Below are 21806 nucleotides of genomic sequence, written 5' to 3' on the forward strand. Positions count from 1 at the left end.
TGTTGCGTTTTGTTGCGCTATACTAATATACATACATCTGGACACTTTATATTTGGCCATCTGCTAACGTCTTCTATCCACTCCACTATAGTACACGAATCTGGTAGCTGTGTTGAAAAAGTTGATAAAGTCAACTTTTTAAAATAACTTTCTCTGTCTGTGTTGCTTCACTGCTGATTCTTGCCTTAAGTTGCCAAAATGCGCGCGCGTATGTTGCCACGTCATCATTATGTACAAACAGTAAAAGGGTCTATAGAGCACTTAAAGTGGTTCCCCTATGATCACAAGCCAGTGCTTTTAAATACAGCTATTGGCAACTGATACAGTCAATAAATAATCCTTAATCTATGTGGAATACATCATATTAATACTGATAACAACATCACATGATATTTTTAATGATTTATTAGTATCATACAGTAGAAAGTTCTAAGTAAAACATGTTTATATCTTTATATGATTTATCATCAATGATAAAGTTGTAACACTTTACAATGAAGTTGTATAAGTACACATTAGTAAATGCATTAATTAACATAAACAATAAGCAATATAATTTTTCAGCATTTCACCATAATTCTTGTTAATGTAAGTTAATACCAATACAGTTATCCATGTTAGTTCATGGTGAACTAAGATTTATAAATGCTGTACAAGGATTGATCGATAGTTCACATTAGCTAATGCATTAACTAATTGTTAACAAACAAAACCTTATTGTTAAGTGTTACCGATAAAGCTTTAATTCCCCACAAACAGAATTTTATTCATGACATAGAATGTTCAGTCTAAGACGTCATTGATTCTGATTCAGGAATAAACTTGTCAGATTTAACAATAGATAACACAGAAAAATGTTACATTTCTACTCGAAGACCAATGTAAAAACAATATAATGTCTTTTGAGAACTCAAGGGTTACTCTGTATGGCAGTATGTGTCTGGTGCTACATTTAATGCAAAATTATTTAAACAAAGAGATACTTTTGTACAAATGTACCACAAAAAATAAAAAGATTTTTCTCTTTAAAGGTGCATTGTGTAAATTTAAGTAGGATCTCTTGACAGAAATGCAATATAATCTACATAACTATATTATCAGTGGTTAAAAACCTTACATAATGAACTGTTGTTTTTATTACCTTAGAATGAGCTGTTTTATCTACATACACCGCAGGTCCCCTTACATGGAAGCAGCCATTTTGCACCATCATGTTTCTACAGTAGCCCTAAACGGACAAAAACTGCTTACAGAGCGCGTTTGTCACTACGTCGTCTCAGACGATGACACGTTTTTTTTGTCCTGTAATCGGTACCATAGCTTCTCTATTCTATTCAAAAGGGAGGGGTGCAATACGCAACCTCACCACTAGTTGCTGCTAAAATCTACACACTGCACCTTTAAAATTATAGGTGAACAAGCAAATTGTAAAAAAAGAAAAGAGATATAGCTTAATTTTTGTATTATATGAACATCTCTTGAATTAAAAAAGCTTTCATTTCAAACAAAAATAAATGAATGAGAAAATTTCTTGAATATGTTATACTCTATGTACAGTAAATAGCAAGCTAAAGTCATTTATTAGTGATTTGCCTTTTTCTACATAAAATCATCCTACATAATGTAAACAACATTCTTTAAAAATATATCCTTGATTTCCTTAAAGGGATGTTGTTTCAAACCTGTATAAATGTGTTTGTTCAGATGAACAAAACGGAAGATACTTTGAACAATGTTTGTAACCAAACCAATCAGATGCCCCATTGACTTAGTGGGTGATTCTCACGAAACCATTGAAACACCACGGCACTAATGATTTTAGCTTTAAAATGTGTAATATAGTAACATTAAAAAGCATCAGAATTAACACAATACTGTGTTCTACCTTGCACAATGTGTGATTTCAACATAAGAATTTATAATTGTAAATTTTATCTCATTTTCTGCTGAAATTCTCATTACCGCAATGTGTCCGGCTGTGTTTGAACATGCGTTATGTTGTAATTTAATCAAATTAACACAAAAATATTAAGAAAAAAATAAATGGATGTTTTGCTAGACTACTTTAGATGACAGAAAAAATATTTACTGAATATTCATGTATAATAATAATGAAGAAAAATAAGGAAAATGATGTGTCCATGCCTGATGTTCTCATCCTCCGCAACACTTTTTGAGAACAGTTTTAGCACACATACAGAATTTTAATAAAGTTTGATTTTGAGTGACCAAGCACATGGACCAGTTACTTCAAGATGGCTACCAGTAAGATCATTTTTTTACAGTTAATTTGAAATATTGTCTTGTCAGAATGCTTACACGACATTTTGATTATCATTACCACAACAGATGCTTATTAAATGTTAATTTAATTAATAGAAGCATAATACTTTGATTTTAAATGCATGTGCAGAATCTCCAAATTATGTTCTTTCAGGTTTGTCATGTCATTTTGAAAATATGTCAGTGTTGATGTTTTCTGACTGTTGCGGTAATGAGATTTTTAAGGACAATTTTTTTATTATGTTACAAAAAGTGTTAAATGATAAGTAAAAGTTTTTAAATTAATGTTCCCATTTACTCCAGACTTTGTTTTTCAATGTCTGGTGGGAAAAAAAGTAAATTTAAGCAATTTTTACATTTTCATGCTTGAAATTTTTAAAACCAAGTTTTCGTGAGAATCACCCTAGTATTCTTTTCTCAACTATGGATGCCTCTGATTAGTTAAGTCAAAACATCAATCAACATATCCTCCCCTGTGTTCATCAAAACAAACACATCTCTACAGATTTGAACCAACATGAGAGATAATTACACAATTTTCATTTTTTGGTGAACTATCCCTTTAATATAGACTCGGTAAGATGTACCAAAGACTGAAATCAATGAGTAAAATAAAACTTTGATTCTCCTTTAAGCTCAAAATTAATTAGGCTATAAGACTTTAGTATGGATTTCACAAGTAGGGTCACATACAACAAACAAACTTGTTCATTTACACAGTTAGTTTGCCTTGTGTTATTGCAATTAAAATCAGTGTTGCTCTATTTTAAAGGCTTCTATAATGAACAAGGTTGTTTATTAATGAGAAACCATTTAACCTTCAACCCTCAGTCATCTGATGAAATAAAGTCAATGAACGTCTGACCTCAGAAACATTATTGCACCACGAGCGTGTCAATGTTTCACCCATTAGAGGTGTGGAGTTCTGCTGTAGGCCTGCATTAAGCTTCTTATCGCTCCTAACTACCATAATCAGCAGTAAAGGGTGGTAAAATACTTTGTTTGCCTTCCAAGATTGACTAAGAACCAGAGCAGAGGGCTGACTTACACCTCACCTCACTAACCTGCTTCATTCACCTCTCACCTGTTCTTTCACACCTGCATGCAGCAAACAGGTGAATCACACGCAAATGCAAAATGTTTGTTTATAGGATTTTATCCAAGATTGCGAAAACAGAAGCCACTGGCAGGCAGAATGTGTTAAATGAGGAAGTGCAACATGCAGCGTTCGCATCTCAAAGTGATGAACTAGCATCATTCCCGAACAGGGAAGTTCAAGCTTACATACAAGAGGAAACCGAATGTGAGGTTTGGAGATCCGTAAATGGTGTTATCTGAGAAGTGAAACCGGTTGGGTTCGTAACAACACACCTAAACTTAGCCAAGCAATTTAAGACTGTTTACAACAGAGTCTTAGCGTCTGGGTCATGACCCAAAAACTGGATGAGAGTCTTTTCTTAACAGGTCACGGACAGAGAAACGCAACATGCAAACTGGTACCGACACATGTTTTGAGCATTTTTTAAAGGATATCTATAAAACATGTTTTGTTCAGAATTTTGAGCAGCTTGGTGTCAGATGTCCTACATGATTTAAGTGAAAACTGGTCAACAACACAAACTCTATAGAAGAACTGTTATCAAGATTATTTAAGCAATCAAAAAAACGAGAGCGTGTAAAATTGCATCTTTTCCATGTTTGTGACTCATGGTCATTGAGACATGAATTGCGTCTGAGCTTCGTTTCCATGTGTCAGTGAAGAGATTATGAATCTGTGAACCAGTCTGACTCTCAACAGAACTGATAGTTGTTCACTTTCGTGAGCAGCTGTGCGTCTTCATCCTGGTCACATGACGTCTCACATGACTCACATTCTTCACTGGTAACAATTTCACACGATTCCAGCTGTTGGTCACCGGGTGCTTCAGACTGGATGTTCTGGTACTCTGTCTGCTGCAAAGGATTATGGGAAATAATTAGCACGGCTTTATGTTTGCACTACTATAATCAGTGGCGTAGCAAGTCAGTTCCGGGGCCATATGCAAAAAAATTTACGGGCCCCCTTAAGCCAAAGCCCCCCCAACCTTCCCCGGTGGCACTGTTAACTGGGGCGCGCAGGTCTGTTAACAACATATACTGTTAATAAGGTAGTCAAATATTTTTACTTTACTTTTTTACTTTAAAGGGTAGATTTAAGTAAAGAAAAACGAAATGTTTTAGGTAGTTTTTGACTCGTGACTAACTTCTCCGCCTTCTCTTTTCTCTTTAAGGCCCCACTTTTATGTTTATATTTGTCCATCCTTAATGTTCATGTAGATTGCCGCTATATTAACCTCTCACACTGTGTTTTCTTTTTTTTGGCGCGGCGATGCATCATGTAAAAAAAATGATAGCGTAGTAGTCTACGGCAGCCGCGGAGTGCAAAAAAATAAATAAATGCAAACAAGAAATGACGGAGAAATTAGACATTATGGAGAAATAAGAAATCACTACACATGATATGCATACAAAAATATATTTATTGCAGCCAGAAATAAAAATTAAATTGAAAAAACATTTTTTTAATTAAAAGCTGGGGCGGGCCCCCTATTGGCATGGGCCCATTTGCACGTGCATACCCTGCATGCCCAGACGCTACGCCACTGACTATAATTGATCATGACATGACGTCAAGGTCTTACAGCATCAGTATTTACCTGCTGGTCTGGTGTCTCTCCCAACAATCTCTCGATAAGCTGGCTGATCTTGTTGAAGGTTGGCCTCTCGGACGGTTCCAGGTTCCAGCACATCTTCATGATTGTATATCTGCACACAGGAGCATTTCATATGAGTTAATCAATTAATGTTAAAGACTGTGTTGTCACCTTTACAAAGATTCTTATAGTTTCAAACCAGAATTTGAAATAGTAGTTAGTCACTGTTTGTAGTAGCCTGAATTGTAGCTACTGGCCTACTACTAAAGTTAAATGACTGTAGTTTATTGACATAAAATAATTAGTAGCATGTAGCAGCATTGTAGTCAAGTTCAAGTCAAGACCAAGACTAAAGATCAAGTGTCAAGTCCGACAGGGTGCAGATAATGAATGTGGACTCGGTCTTGACATGGACTTGACACTTGATTTCTGGTTTGGTCACTTGAGTTGGACTTGACTACAACACTGGCATGTAGTTCATTACACTACAGATTTAAAGGGACACTCCACTTTTTTTGAAAATATAACATGGCTGCAGAAGGCGCAATGATATTACGCACTGCCCGAAAATAGTCCCCTGCCATTGAAAGTAAACAAAGGACTATTTTCGGCTGTTGCGTAATATCATTGCGCCTCCTGCAGCCATGTTAAAGCGGCAAAGTCCTTGATTATTATGCCAGAATAAGAATATAGTTCCTAGTCATATCTACTTAGAAAATCACAACTTTTAATTTTCCGGTGGTCGATGTAACTACAGAAGAGTCAAGTTTTAAATAGGAAAAATATTGAAAATCTTTGGTTATTTTTAGTGCGATGCTAATGGTCTAATCAGATTCAATGGATTATGCTAAGATATGCTAAAAGTGGTAGCGCCAGACCCGGAGATCAGCTGAATGGATCCCAAAACTGTAAAAATGAAATTTTTAACTAAAGGGGAGCTGAAAAATTTGCATATTTTCAAAAAAGTGGATTTTTTTCTTCTTCACATAGATTTACTGACATTTTACAGAAAGTGTGTGTGCGTGTGCGCGTGTGTGTGTGTGTGTCTGAGAGAGAGAGAGAGAGAGAGAGAGAGAGAGAGAGACCTTTGACCTTTAAAATTCCTATTTATTTTACATTAAATTTTCCAAAACACTTGTTCAAACAGCATAAAAAAAATAAACAATAATAATAATTTAAATAATAAAGAAAATAAATATATATCATAAATATATACACACATATATGAAAACAGCAAAACATCTTTTTTTTATAACAAACCAAAACTTCACTAAGCATGAAATGTGTGGATAAAGAAGCTCATGTCATGTGTTTAGGGTTTAACATGCAGAACTAAAGATCCATGTAAAAAGGACAAAAGCAGACACTGACAGACTAGGCTATGAGTCAGAGAGTCCACGTCAATACACTGTCATATTTAAGAAAAAGGTCAAAAATATAAGTTGTCATTTAGCCAGTACCCTTTAAAAGGTCCTAATATGTACCTTTGAGTTACATGAACTCTTTATGTTCAAAGAATTGTCATTTTTGAAAGGGTACCGTCCCAGTAACAGCTAGGGACATTTTTTATCATTTATCTGACAGTGTAGGACAATAAGGCCACAAATAAAACTGTTAAGATGCTTTTGCATTAGATAAAAACGACACAAAAGTGACATTCATATTAAAAGAATTACGACACAAGTGCAAAACCTTTCACAAAAAAGACGTATGTGACACTGGATGACAAAACCACTCATAAAGGTACATTTTTTGACATTAAAATGTATACATAAGCTGGAAGCTGAAAAGAATAAGCTTTATATAGACTGAAAAAAATGATTCATTGAATTTAATAATTTTTTTAAAGGTAAGTGGTTGCAATCAATTTATTTAAGCTACATTTAAACAAAAGTTTTATATTTTATTTTACTTTAATAATCTTTTTTGTTTAAATGTAGCTTAAATAAATTGATTACAACCACTTACCTTAAAAAAAATATTAAATTCAATGAATCATTTTTTTCAGTGTATATATTTGAGTTTTATTTCATATCACGTGACTTTTGAGTGTTGCGTAGGCTAAGCAAATAGGAAGTTGAATTACAAAGAAGAATAGTTCGTGCTAGACAGTCTTTTGACCGTGAAAAGAAGAATCGATCATTTGGAACTGGAATAAATATTTTGTTTTTTAAATAAGTTTGTTTTTCATATTTTGTGTTTTGACGACAAGAAAAGTAAACACTAATTCACGTGTCAAATCATTTGTGCATCAACAATGTGTAAATGGTGAATAACGAATTATAGTTTGGATCGCCATTACAGTAGGAAATTTACAAAATATCTTCATGAAACATGATGTTTACTTAAAGGAAAACACCCATTTTTTTCAACGTTTTACTATGTTCTTACCTCAACTTAGATGAATATATACATACCTATCTTTTTTCAATGCGTGCACTTAATATTTGTACAACGTGTCGTGAATGTGTTAGCATTTAGCCTAGCCCCATTCATTCCTTAGGGTCCAAACAGGGATGAATTTCGAAGCCACTAAACACTTAGACCATGTTTTTCCTATTAAAGACTGTTACATGAGTAGTTACACAAGTAAGAATGGTGGCACAAAATAAAACGTGGCGATATTTTAAGCGGATAAAAAATAAGAATATTGTATGGCAGAAGAGCACTTAGTTAGCAGCACTTTGACCTCAGCACAGTAATATTGACGGAAGATTGAGCGAGAGGGGGAGGAGTCAGGAGTGGATCCTAAGGAATGAATGGCGCTAGGCTATAACACATTCACAATGCGCTGTACAAAGATTAAGTGCACGCACTGAAAAAAGATAGGTATGTATGTATAAATTTGTCTAAGTTGAGATAAGAACATAGTAAAATATTGAAAAACTGTGGTGTTTTCCTTTAATATTCTAACAATTTTGAACAATGCAATGTATTGTTGACTGTCAAACATACCCGTGCGACTTTTGACTGGTTTTGTGGTTCAGGGTCACATATGTTATGTTTCATAAAACCATAAAATAAAATGTTATTTTACAACATATAAGAAAGAAACACTGTAATATTGGGTTCACACACTGACTAAAGTTTGACTTAAGATCACTGTTCTGTATTTAAGCGGTTTCTTTTCAGAACAATTCCTTCTTTCAGTGTTGTTTTTCTTACTTTTTGTTTGTTTAGTTGCAGAAAACTGTGGTTAAAACAGCTGACATGTTGCATACATGTTCAGTCATAACACAATCTTGGTTAAAACAACATAAACCGAAAACAACTTACATCTCAGGAGGAGCAAAATCAGGTCTGGACATCTGATAGCCACATTTGATCATCTTATAGAATTTTGAGTCCACCAGCATGTTGGGGTACGGGCTCTTACCTGCAGAAACATTTTCAAATATTTACCCAGACGATAAAGACACAAGATGAGTTTATAAACCAGCATTAGTTCTTACCCAATGAGAAGATCTCCCACAGTAAGATGCCGTAAGACCACACATCACTCTGAACCGTGTACACACACTCAAAGATGCTCTCTGGAGCCATCCATTTCACAGGAAGACGAGCCTAATTATAAACACACATACACAATTAAATTGTGTCCATCTATGATGATTAATGTGTTCTTATGTGCGTTTGTATGTGTAGCCCTCACGTTTCCTTTGACCACATAGTTGGAATCGTTCATGATGTCTCGTGCCAGCCCAAAATCACAAATCTTAGCCACACGTCCGTCGGTAAGCAAAACGTTGCGGGCTGCCACATCTCTGTGGATACACTGAAGAGAAGAAACATAGGATTTTAATGCTTGGTTGCCACCATCGTCACCTCTAGATCTGCCATTTATCATGTTTTTTTTTTAAGGTATACTCACATTTTTAGCTGCGAGGAAGTGAAGTCCTTCAGACACCTGATAGGAGAATCTGAGCAGGTCGTCCATGTCCACCGGCCATGAATCTTCTTCCTGATTCTCACAAGAAGAATCTAAACCACAAGAGAAAGTGGCTAAAATCTAACAGATCTTTTACGTAAGGTCTTTTGAGTCAACATGACAACAAAGTTCATAATTTACCTGGAAGACAATTCAACTGTAGGATTGGTTTATGTGTACCTAAAACAGTGCTTTGTTGACTCACCCAGAAGTGAGTTTGTCAGTCTGGATGTTGCTGGTCTCATGTCCAGATAATGATCAGAGCAGGTGCTGGATATCCCACTGTCACTGTCAACACAACCAAAGACAAAACCTTTTACATCATGCAGTTTTAAATAAAACACAGATTCATTAAACAATTATTAAGTTGAAGTATCATTAAGCTTACACTCTTAAATGTCCATGTCATTTCAGAGAATTGTTTTTAAACACATTACAAATGTTTGACACTTACAAAGACTGTGAACTAGAGTATGTAGTACTGAATTGTGAAGTTACACTGTTAAACAGTTTTTTCACATTTCTAGATTCTGGATTATTTGGGCGTGGCTAAAACGGTAGCGCACTGGAGCAACCGAGCATGGCCACACCACTAACACATTTGCAAGCATCCATTCAGGATGTAATTGTATTTAATAGTTGAGAGAGACGTTTTATACGATTTTTGGTTTCTGAGATAGTTGTTTCACGGGCGGAGCTTACGTGAATATTCATAAACTTCTACAATTTATTGAATGTGCTGAGACTAAAGGGTGTTACATTTTTTAATGCACATATTTGGGAAGTTATTGAATATTCATCTAAGCTCCGCTAAGTGGATCTCCACTGACAATTCGGTCTCCCTAGGACCCCAACTGGCACCTAGGGCTAATGCTTGATCTAAATTTGTTCATGCAATATGTAAGGAATAATTGAGGACGGGCCATTGAATTATAAGAAAATAATGCACACCAAGGTGGTAATGCGGCCCACCGCATTATTTTCGAATAATTCAAAGGACCGGAGTCAATTATTCTGCTTATACCACGGTTCCCACAAACATTGCTCTGGTGCCTATTTCTAAGACATTTGACAAGTTAGGTGTGCGGTTTACAGAAAAATAATCAACACCCATAGAACATTTCTCAGCCAATCAGAATGCAGCATTCAACAGACCCGTGGTATAACTTGTTACTAATGGCTAATCTAAGCTGCATTAGCGGCTATAGGTCTAGCATGCGTAATACTTTATACAAAAAATAATTTAAAATGTTTTAAAATAAAAGCTTCTAATTCATGTAGCAGACACGTCATCATCCCCTTATAAATACCTTTGATATTTTTGTAAATCATAACCAATCAATGAAAATTAACCATATTTTTTTTATAATACTAAAAGTGTGAAAACAATGTCTCATGTAAGGAATAATTGACGACGGGCCATTGAATTATAAGATAATGCATATAATGCACACCAAGGTGGTAATGCGGCATATAATAATAATCAACACCCATAGAACATTTCTCAGCCAATCAGAATGCAGCATTCAACAGACCCGTGGTATAAACATTATTATTTTAAAGCGTGGTTCAAATATATAGTAGGCTAGCAACCGGTTAGCTGTAGGTTAAGCTAGTACGTAAAGCTAACTAATTGTTTAATCTCACTGCCTAGCCTCAGTTATATACTACGACATGAAACATATAATTTAAAATACATCAATTGTAATTTTAACAAAGTTATAATGACTTACACCACGGGTCTGTTGAATGCTTTATTCTGATTGGTTAAGAAATATTCCATGGGTGTTAATTATTTGTGGAAATCTTGGTATAAGAGGAATAATTGACTAAATTATTTGAAAATAATGCACACCAGCGATGTAACAGCATGACGCACACCACCTTAGTTGTGCATTATTTTAGAATAATTCAAAATATCTATTTCCGTTATTTCTTTCGTCAATTATTCTTTACAGAAATCATAATGCGATTTTGTAGAAACTCTAACCCTACAGTGCCGAAAAGATTACCCACTAGAAGGTTTCTCGGCCAGTGGAATCACGCGGGGTACTATGGAGACGTTTTGTCTAAGGAGATGACAGCGGACACACCCCCAGCATTTGAAAAGCAGGAAATCTTGCTTATTTTTTAAGATTTTGACAACTTATTTTATTTACCTAGCAGTTTTTATCATTCAAATTCGGCGTGTTTAATAACACATTTTTCTACTACAAAGAACGGAGAAGATTCTTTATGGAACCATTCAGCCAAAAATGTTTTTTCTATGGCCGGGTTGGCCATTCCCTGTCTTGGAGGGCCACTGTCCTGCAAAGCTCGCTGGTGTGTTTGATTTGGGTTGGAGCTAAACTCTGCAGGACAGTGGCCCTCCAGGACCAGGAATGCCCACCCCTGTTCTATGGCATCGTGAAGCACCTTTATTTTTAAGAGTGTAAGTATTACGTTCAAAGCTTTAGTTTTTTAATACTAATATATACTATATACTATAAGTTATAAGTTATAGTATATGTGTTGTCAGTTTTATTTCAGTTAAACCTTCTGAAAAATGCCCGATCGCCGGTCACATTCTTGTAATCCGTCGTCTGCTCTGGAACGTTCTGGGCCGTCATGACAAAGTTCAAGAAGGTTTCAGCTTTTTGACGCAGGAAGTTCAAGAGGTCACCATGGCAACAGTACTCGGTGATCACCAACACTGGGCCTGGATAAAAACAATATACATTCAATTTTTATCATCTGTATGTGCCACCTTTGGGATACAAGATGTGACTTTAGTCCAAAGTAACCAATCATCTTTAGCATCATAGCTGTATCTATCTGATAGCAGTTACAGACAGTAGAGATGAATGAATCTCACCGCCATAAGTGCAGGCACCCAACAGATTCACAATGTTCTTGTGCTGCCCAAGATGACTGAGGATTTTCAGTTCTGACATCAGAGCTTCCCGCTCGTCTGTATGAGCGCTGGCTGCTCTCATCACAAAAATACACACAACACACAGTTTTAATGTCAGTGACACATAAAACATTGGTCCGTAAGAGCCATTTTCAATAGGTTCATGAGCTGTGTTAACCTTAAAACATCTGCCATGGTACTTAAAAATGTGATAAGCATGTTCTGACCTTTAAGCATTTTTACAGCAACACGTATGATATTGTCGTCTTTCCCCAGACCGTATGCTGTAGCCTCCACCACCTTCCCAAAGGCTCCTGCGCCCAGAGTCTTACCTGTGCACACAACACACATCAATACACACGAACACACAACCACATGCCATCAAAACGCACGGTACGCAGGTACCAACCCAGCTTGAGTTTGTCTCGTGGAAACTCCCACTTCTCATTGTATGGCAGTTGCGTTGGGTCTATGAAGGTGTAGTTATTTCCATTTGTGGTTTCAATGATCTTCCAGCGGACCTCATATCTGGGTTTCTAACAACAGACAAAAGATGGAAACAAGACGTCAGACATTTTCGACCTTTACCCTTCACAATTTGACTTTTCAGATTAAATGCAGGACCATGAAATATGAAAACATGATTAATTCGTATTTGACACGTGGTGATGTCACCTGCTTGTACTTGTACAGCAGGAAGCAGAGAAGCAGGAGAAGTATCGTCATGGCACCCGCACCTCCACATAAAATGCTGGTGAAATGTTTATCTAGAGATAAACCCAGAACTTCAGCAACACACCATAAGAACTTCTTTAAATTTGCAAAAACTTTATAATAACGGTCATCTTACCAGAAACTTCCATTGCAAAAATGTCACTGTCCCGCCCGACCAGATTGTAGGCCACACACACCACGGTCATTCTCTGAACGGATGATCCGATGGTCAAGACGCTTTCCACACCCACACTTCCGTATTGTTCCTTATGAAACTCCACCGTCTCCGTTTCGAGTCCTGTAGAGTTCTCCGTGCATCTGACAAACATTACATCACATTATTTCACATCATATTAAACAATTTTATAAATATAATAGTTAGGAGACAACACATACGAGATGTCAGTTCCTGTGCACTGGTACCAAATGATGCTGGGAGCTGGATATCCATATGACTTACAGGATAGAGTTGTGACATTCTCCCATTTCACCACAGTAACCGGCTTCCCTGTTCAGGGTTTAAGATATGTTTTTTAATATGTGACCTTGCCTGTTAAAACCCAGCTAGTTCGCAGTAAAAACATCCTACAATTTTGAAAATATAACCTCCGTTTAATATTGACTGAGTAGGTCATCTCAAAGATTTAAATTAATGTAAAATCAATCATTGAAATCAAACTTTGATGCTCCTAATCTCAAAATTATATAAGACTTAAGTCAGGATTTCACAGACAGGGCACAAATCTTCATGTTAAAATTTATTGACATCTCTAAAGAACATTAAGCATAAATGTAATGCAACCAGGTCATTTAAAGGGATAGTTCCTCAAAAATGAAATTTTTGTCATAATTTGAATTTAATTTTGTCTCATGTTGTTTCAAACGTGTTCTGATGAACACAAAGAAAGATATTTCGAGAAATGTTTGTAACCAAGCCAATCAGAAGCCCCATTGACTTCCATAATATTCTTTTTTTCTACTATGGAAGTCAATCATAATTTTTTTTTGGGTGAACTCTCCCTTTAACCGTGGGTTCACACCAGCCTCGTTTGAGGTGTCAAAATTGCGTCTACCGCATCTACTCGCTTCATTCGCGCGTGAAAATGTAGTCATCGAGACATGGTAGAGGCTTCTGTGACTCCGCTCGCTTTCTGTAATCACGTCACAACTAAAGCAAGCTCCTGATTGGTTAACGTGGCACGTTTTCCACCCAAGTTCAAATGTTTCAACTGGCGCATTTTCCACGGCAACGCTTAATTCGCGCCATTTGCGCGAACTAGATGAGCAAATGAGGCGGAATCACATCTACCGCGCTGCACTAAACGCCTCGTTTGTGCCGCGAGACTTCCAGACATGCGTCAACGTGTCTTCACATTGACTTAACATTAAATGACTTGTGCTTGATGCCTCTACCGCGGCTGGTCTGAACGCAGCATAAGTTTACTCGCTTCATTCGCGCATTAAAGCCGCGGGTGAAATTCTAGTCATTGAGACATTCACGTGGAAATTCGCGTCATGGGAGGGGCTTCTGCGACTCCGCTCGCGTTCTGTAATCATGTCACTACTAAAGCAAGCTCCTGATTGGTTAACGTGGTGCGTTTTTCCACCAAAGTTCACATTTTTCAACTCGCACGTTTGTCGCGGCAATGCTTAATTCTGGCCATTCGCGCAAACTAGATGCGCGAATGAGGCGGAATCACTAAACGCCGCACTAAACGCATCTTTACATTGACTTAACATTGAAATCACTCACGCTTGATGCTTCTACCGCTGCTGGTGTGAACGCAGCATAAGGGGGTTTGAAACAATAAATGATGAATGTATTATACTTACTATACATTTTAATATCAAATGAAATGGAGGCGTTTCTCATGTCGTTCTGCACATGAAGCGTGTAGCGACCCATTTCCTGAAAGTTCAGTCTTTTAAGAAACAGCAGGGCTTCATACCTACAGAATCATCAGGTGTTTTTATGAAACTTTATACATGAAGTAATTCAGAGGCAGGAGGAATAATGAAACAGAGCATGTAGATATATTCTGACCTGTCGTTATAGTTGTAAAACTTTTGCTCTAGGAGAGATGCATTATGGGGTACTGGAATCTCCCACGAGTGAGATTTCAGAGGGGGGTACGCTTCAATAAGAACCCTCAGATCTACATCGTCTCCTTCACTGACTTCAATGGACAGACCGTTATGGGTGAGTTTAGATGAAAGCTTCGCTGACAGTCGAATGTAGGGCTCATCTGTCACAAATCAAATTGAACATCAGTAAAGATTTTGAATGGTTTCCAGTAAAACCACAGTGACCGGCGATGTTCTTACCCACAACCAGCAGCTGAGTGGTGGAGCTGTTGGCTCCGGCTTCATTCTGCCCTGTACAGGTGATGTTTCCTGAATCAGAGAGTCGGACATCTGGAATGGTGAGGACGCTCATAATGGCAATTCCATTTCCTGACATCGCAGATTTGTCCTTAGCATCAGGCAGCTGGGAATAAACAAAAGTATGGAAGAGGAATGTTTAAAAAAACATTTTAGAATTAAGAGTTGAGGACAACATTGACTTTTGTACAGAGTTTAAAGTAAACCATCCACCTGCCATTGACAAATTATCTCGTAAATTAAGAGAAAACGCTTCCCTGCCAATGGCGCTTCTCTGACAAGTTTTTACAGCAATCCATATTTCCGCCATTAACCACTAGGTGGTGCTCTAACCCAGCATAAAAAACACTAAAGCATACACTGATTCAGAAACAGTAAAAACTCTGTATGTAATTATCCCAGCTTTTTGCTCAAAATTGGGTATTTTTTAAGAAACCTACCCATATTTGAGAGGGCATAAAAGAGAACAAATAAAGATAAGATAATATAAATTTTAGTTTCAGTTTTGTTTGTTTGTTCGAAAGCAGAGGGTCTGTTTTTTCATTTGATATATTGTTTATTTATCGAAAGAAAAAATTCTGGAAGGCTTTACACATTTGTGAAAATCATAAAAAATGCTGGCACTGACTGGCAACTTTTTAAAATAAACACTACAATATATATATATATATAAAACTAAAACACTGGCTTGCAGCTTTTTAAAATACCCTGGCTGGGAAGTTAAAGGGATAGTTCAGCCAAAAATGAAAACTTGAATTGAGATATTTGTTTAACACTTTTGGGTTCCTTTGAAGCTTAAAGAGGCGGTCACCATTCACTACCATAGTAGCCAGAAAACCCCAAACAACACTTTTAAAAAGTCTGCATTTGGGTTCTGCAAAGAAAAGACATTGGGAATCAAATGAAAGGAGGGTCATTAATAAATAATGGCAGAATCCCCATTGACTTCCATAGTATTCTTTTATTCTAGACTGTAAAAAAATTCCGTAGAAATTGCATCTGGGTTGACGGTAATTTACAGTAGATTTAAATTTATGTTCTTCACTGGCAACATTTTGTTCAAAGTTAAACGAACACCAAACATTCACAAGTCTTTGTCTTTACAGAGCAAAACCAAAAAAACAGCATCAAGCTAAACCTTCTGCTAAACAAAATCTGAAGCAAAAAACTGAAAAAGGTTGATGACGATTTCTGGTTCCCAGAATGCTTTGCATGAGGCTGTTATTGTATAGTTTTATTCTGTAAAGACAAAGACTTGATAATATTTAAAATTTATTTAACTTTGAACAAGCTATTGCCAGTAAATAACATAAATTTAAATCTACGGTAAATAACCGGCAACCCAGCTGCAATTACATTGTAATTTCTACTGATTTTTTTTTACAGTGTACTATGGAAGTCAAGGGGCTTCTGACCAGTTTGGTTACAAACATTTGTCAAAATTTCCTCCTTCGTGTTTATCAGAACGAATACATTTTGACATGTTTGTGAGTAAATGATGACAAAATGTTCAATTTTCGGCGAACTGTCCCTTTAAGTGTATTAAAGAGTGAATCTCATATAACACTAAAACAAAATAAACAAAACTGACTTGCATAAATACATAACAATATGCCATAAAAAGATAATAGCCTCCAATTACAGTAATATTTTACATAAAAGGGTTAACAACAGGTCAGAGGTCAAACCTTTCTTGAGGAGTGCGTCCAGGTAACATTGTAGTTAAAGTTTGGGTTATTTGTGGTACAGCTGATTTGAAGTTTTTCTCCCACCAATCTGACGTACTCGTTTCTTTCCAAAAAAACATACGGAGGAAAGCGTAGTTCTGGAAATATATCAACACCGATATCTGTTATCCTTCTTGACGTAGTGAATGTTAATAATGTAGTAACTGCTTATTGCACAATTTCAACATTTTGGCATTTACTCACTTTGTATGACGTTAATTTTGAAAGTCTTTGAAACTTTCTCAATTCCTCTTACTCTCGCACTGCACACATAGTCTGCGTTGTATCCGGGGTGAACGTTTCGAATCAGAACACCCTTCCTGGGGTCAAAGGTGATGTTCATGCCATGAGGCAGAGCTGAATTGTTATCCATACGAAATGTGAAGTCTGTGGCGTTGGGGTCGGTCAGTAGACACGGTAACAGCAGATCTTCACCTTCTTTCCGCACGTAACTCAGAGGTGTGCTCGGAGTCACAAACAGAACCTGTGGATCTGTAAGATATTACAATTTTTCTTGTTAAATATCATCAGATAAAATCAAAGATTTATGACATTTGGGGCCATCAAAACATCTATTTGCAAGTTTATAGAATCTTTAAACATCATTTTCTGGAGCAAAAATTTAGCAAAACAATTTTACAATTTATACGATTTATAACAATTTATCATAACATAACTTTCCAAAAAAAAAAAAAAAAAAAAAAATGATGAATTTCATCAGCCTTTATCTCCTGCTGTATCCTCACACTGAGTTTGATCGTTCAACCCTTTTAGTAGCAAATGAGAGTCACTACTACACCACAGCCCTTCTGTTTCGTCCCTTCATGGGCAGGGTGTTTAAAGTTCAAAACAACGAATGTCTCTTTACTTACCCCTGACAAACACATGCAGAGAAGAAGATTCATTGGATTTATCTCCGCTGATGTAACTACAGGTGTATGTGCCGGTAAATTCCACTGTGGCTTTATCCACGTGAAAACTCCGGATGTTTCCTGTTTCTTTGGAGATGTAGCGTCTGTGTTTATTCAGCCGTGGAACCCATGTTACTGGTCCATCACCTTCACAACTCAGATGAAGAGGAGAACCAGAGTCCAGAATCACATCAGTACCCGTCAGGACATCAGAGTTCACCATGATCTTGGTTTGAGACCAACCTGTCAATCAAACGGTAGTTGATGATGTCACATATGATCTGATACTCCAGCATTCAATAAGTTAACTAAAAGACATACAGTAAGAGGTTATGTTAAGATCTCTAATTGTTGGTCACACCATCATAGTGTCTTTAAAGGTGCAGTGTGTAAATTTTAGCGGCATCTAGTGGTGAGGTTATGAAATGCAATCAACTGCTCAGCCCACTGCTCACCCCTTGCTTTCGAAACGCATAGAGAAGCTACAGTAGCCGCCACCGGAAAAACATGTCATCGTCTGAGAAAAAAATGTTTGTCCGTTAAGGGACTCGACTTCCACATAAGGGGACCCTCGTGCATGTGGATAAAAACATCTCATTCTAAGGTAATAACAACATAACGATTTATTATATAAAGGGTTTTATACACCCATAATAATGTAGTTTTGTATATTATATTGCATTTCTGTCAAGAGATTCTTCTAAAAATTACACACTGCACCTTTAATAAAGTTTATTGTGATATAAATGTGATATAACATCCTAAAGCCACGCACAAATTTCCTTTAAAATAATCTGTAATAACACCATAAACCACAGTATTGTCATCACCCATGTATGGTTAACTAGTTCCTCTGATCTTCATATGAAATGCAACATCTTCCAGTTTAGACATTTCTCTGTAAATCCTCAGATCGATGACACTTTAGCAGATTCTGAGATCTCCTGCTCACTGGAAAGCAGTTAGTGAACACTATAGTCGTGTTAGTAATTCAACACTGTGTGGTTCAGCCTACACTATATGTTAAGGAAAGGTTTAAATGTGAATGTCTGACATGATGAACGTGTTTCATAAACGTAACCACGATTTCTGAAGATCCTTTCTGTTTCATAAAATGTTCTTTGTGGTGTAACAAAGTTCTTCAAATTATAAAATGGTAAGAAAGAAATTGCTCATCTAAGAAACTTTGACTGAATGGTTCCTTAAGGCAGTGATTCCCAAACTTTTTCAGTGTGCGGCCCCCCTTGTGTACGGTGCATTCCTTCGCGGCCCCCCAAAGAAAATTTGTGACAAAAAACTGTTCTAAACTCAACATTTTACTAAAACACAAAAAAAAGTAGTGCTTTTGGTTAGTAGCCTTATTTTTTATGTTAAATTACACAGAATTCATGATAAATTAATGTATTTTATAAAATGTCATAAAACTGGGGCACCATCTCGCGCCCCCCCTGGGGGCCCCGCCCCCCAGTTTGAAAACACCTGCCTTGAGGAACCAAAATGGTTGTTCTATGGCTTTGCTGTGAAGAACCTTTTGTAGCACCCTGATTTTAAGAGTGTGTATATGATCTGTACTCCCCAATCAGCAGAAAACGTCTCAATCCTTTTTTCACTTCTGCTTTAGTTTCTGACACACACACTGTTTGTGCACGCATGCACGCACACAACCCCCCCCCCACACACACACACAATTAAATTCCGACCCACTGCATTTTCAACATGAACCCCCATATTTTTTTGTCATAAACTTGCATCGCCTCCTCAATAGACATCTGTATCACTTCAACATCTCAATCAAACCTACAGAATTTTAAAATCTCTTACTACCTCATAAGAACACTAAAGAATAATTGATGATAGGCCATTGAATTATTCAAAAATAATGCATACCGAAAGTGGTAATGCGACACAACGCAAGTGGAGTTACACTGCGGGTGTGCATTATTTTCAATTATACCACGGGCTGTTGAATGCTTTATTCTGATACAGGGAGAAATGTTCCACGGGTATGCATTATTTTTCAATAAACGCACACATATGTCTTATAATAACTCACAGAGCAATGGCTGTGGTAACCGTGGTATAGGCAGAATATTTGATTCTGGTCCTTTGAATTATTTGAACTAATGCACACCCACACTACGTGAATTATCACCTTGGGTATGCATTATTCTCTAATAATAACGGCCCGTCGTCAATTATTCCTTACATAATTCACAGGATCGGAGTCAGTTATTTCTTACATAATTCCAAGAATTAGATTCAATTATTCCGCTTATACCACAGTTACCAAAGACTTTGCTCTGGTGGTTATTTTAAGACATTTGACAGGTTAGGTGTCACCCGTTGAACATTTCTCAACCATTTAGAATAGCAGCCCCGTAGTATAACCAAATATAACTGAGCCCATAAGCGGGCTGTGCTTTCCAAATAGCAGAAGACAGAAAGTTTATGAACAGAAACATATTTATATTCAAATGAGCACACGGACACTTCAGTCACAGGCTTAGAAAAAATGACAAAATTCATCAATGCTGTTTACATGATCATTCAGGATTCACATTGACAACATCTAAAGAACAAGTCGAATGCAACATATAGTAAACTATAAGAAAGCCAACTGGAAACTTTTCTGTATAGTCTAAAACAAACACTGCGCATATCCTTAAACCCTGCTGAAAAAACAATAGAAACCATCACAGAAATTATATTGGTTTCTATTAAAATACGATTAGGTACCATTAGAAAGAAAGAAAGAAAGAAAGAAAGAAAGAAAGAAAGAAAGAAAGAAAGAATGAAAGAAAGAAAGAAAGAAAGAAAGGTACAAAGCTTTACCTTTTCTGTCACTGAGGTGGTACCCTCAAAGGTTAATTTTTGTACCTTTATACAACACATTGAAACATATGATATTACACCCTAAGGAGCTATATTGTGTACTGTTAAGGACCAATTTTGTACCAGATAAATGGTACAAAACATTTACAGAGACCTTTAAAGACACACAATAGTTCCAAAAACTACAACATTGAATTGTTTTGTATACCTGTAAAGGTACAAAACAGAACCTCAGGGTACAACCCCAGCACATTCTGACAGTGTACCATTACAACCACTACACAATTCCTTTTGGGGCATATTCCAATAAGATTTAATGGTCCTACCAAAAAACCCAACACATACCAGTAGAGACCGCACAGAGGCCATTATAGTTTCCATTACAACCAATAAAATTCTTTTTAAACCATTAAATTGAATAGAATTTCTCCAATGGTTTTTATTGTTGGTTTTAGCAGTGAAGATAAAAAATTGAAATTATACATAAAGCATTTTAGAGAAATTCACTAAACAGAATCATGAGACACTCATTTCCATTATTACACCATCATCAAAAACACTTTTCATCAACGCACAAAGATTATGTTTGACAACCAAACATGACATTTTTAAATCAGCTGCTCTAACATCTTAAAATCTCTTTTAAAACTTTTGAGTCTTAGAAAAAATATAGCTATGAGCTAAATAGGCTGTGAGACTTAAGCAAGTCCTGATTTGAGATCAGGTGAGATTCTTACCATGGGCTCGACTGTCCAGCAGTCCTAAAACGAAAATGAACAGAAGCATCATAGACCTGATCCCGGGCCAGAGATGATCCTGTTCAAGTGTTTTGAGTGTGTCTTGAGTTAGTTTCTGCTCTGAGGAAATAAGGAATGATTTCAATGTCCTTCAACAGTGACTTCTCATTTTAGTTGACGGATGTGACACAACTGGAAAATCAGCTGACCACATATCATTTTACAAGAAATCAATATTATTTTCTTTACATAAACCAATTCATCTAATCAATAAGAAATGAATCGAGCATGCACAAGCAAAATGCAAAAGTGATTTAAGCATTAAAGTTTTTTTTAAACTTAAAACAACTTTTTAATATCTTCTTAATATCAATTTTGTGTGTTTTAAGTGTTTTAAATATTTAAAGATAATCTGTGTTTAAAAAAATATATATATTTTCAGTGATTGTTCAGAAAAAAAATAATTGAATTAAAATTAAATGAACCAATTAAGTCCATACAAGAAGTAAAATCCACAAAAAAATAAATAAATAAATAATAAAACTAGTAACAGCTTCCAAATATTTTCCTTGCTAATCTCATCACCTGTTGAATCTACTGTTAGTGGAGAAACGTTCTGCTGTTTGTCCCAGTTACATCCAATCTGAAATCATCTTGAGATAAACAGGTCTCATATGGTAACACCATGGTCTTACATCTCCATCAT

At 36.4% G+C, this 21806-nt stretch overlaps 1 protein-coding gene across 3 annotated transcripts; it reads right to left on the bottom strand.

Annotated features, from left to right (window-relative positions):
* Positions 1-387: 387 nt before the first annotated feature.
* Positions 388-21245, bottom strand: csf1ra (colony stimulating factor 1 receptor, a). 3 transcript variants are annotated; one of them, XM_055177610.2, is made up of 21 exons: positions 21101-21245; positions 17493-17774; positions 16825-17112; positions 16582-16718; positions 14837-14999; positions 14556-14757; positions 14345-14460; positions 12908-13019; positions 12648-12829; positions 12473-12564; positions 12207-12333; positions 12025-12129; positions 11759-11869; positions 11440-11602; positions 9110-9192; positions 8848-8957; positions 8629-8751; positions 8429-8540; positions 8253-8352; positions 4980-5088; positions 388-4233 (listed from the first exon to the last, which is right to left on the bottom strand). In XM_055177610.2, the coding sequence occupies exons 1-21, from the start codon at positions 21150-21152 to the stop codon at positions 4075-4077; spliced, it is 2928 nt and encodes a 975-aa protein (XP_055033585.2). In that variant the 5' UTR covers positions 21153-21245; the 3' UTR covers positions 388-4074. The 3 variants fall into 3 exon arrangements, with proteins under 3 accessions (XP_055033585.2, XP_055033584.2, XP_073710510.1); XM_055177609.2 differs by having other exon boundaries at positions 388-4236; XM_073854409.1 differs by having other exon boundaries at positions 388-4236; positions 4965-5088.
* Between the last annotated feature and the right edge of the window lie 561 nt (positions 21246-21806).

Source organism: Misgurnus anguillicaudatus, chromosome 16 (assembly GCF_027580225.2).
Source record: "Misgurnus anguillicaudatus chromosome 16, ASM2758022v2, whole genome shotgun sequence".
NCBI classification, from domain to species: Eukaryota; Metazoa; Chordata; class Actinopteri; order Cypriniformes; family Cobitidae; genus Misgurnus; species Misgurnus anguillicaudatus.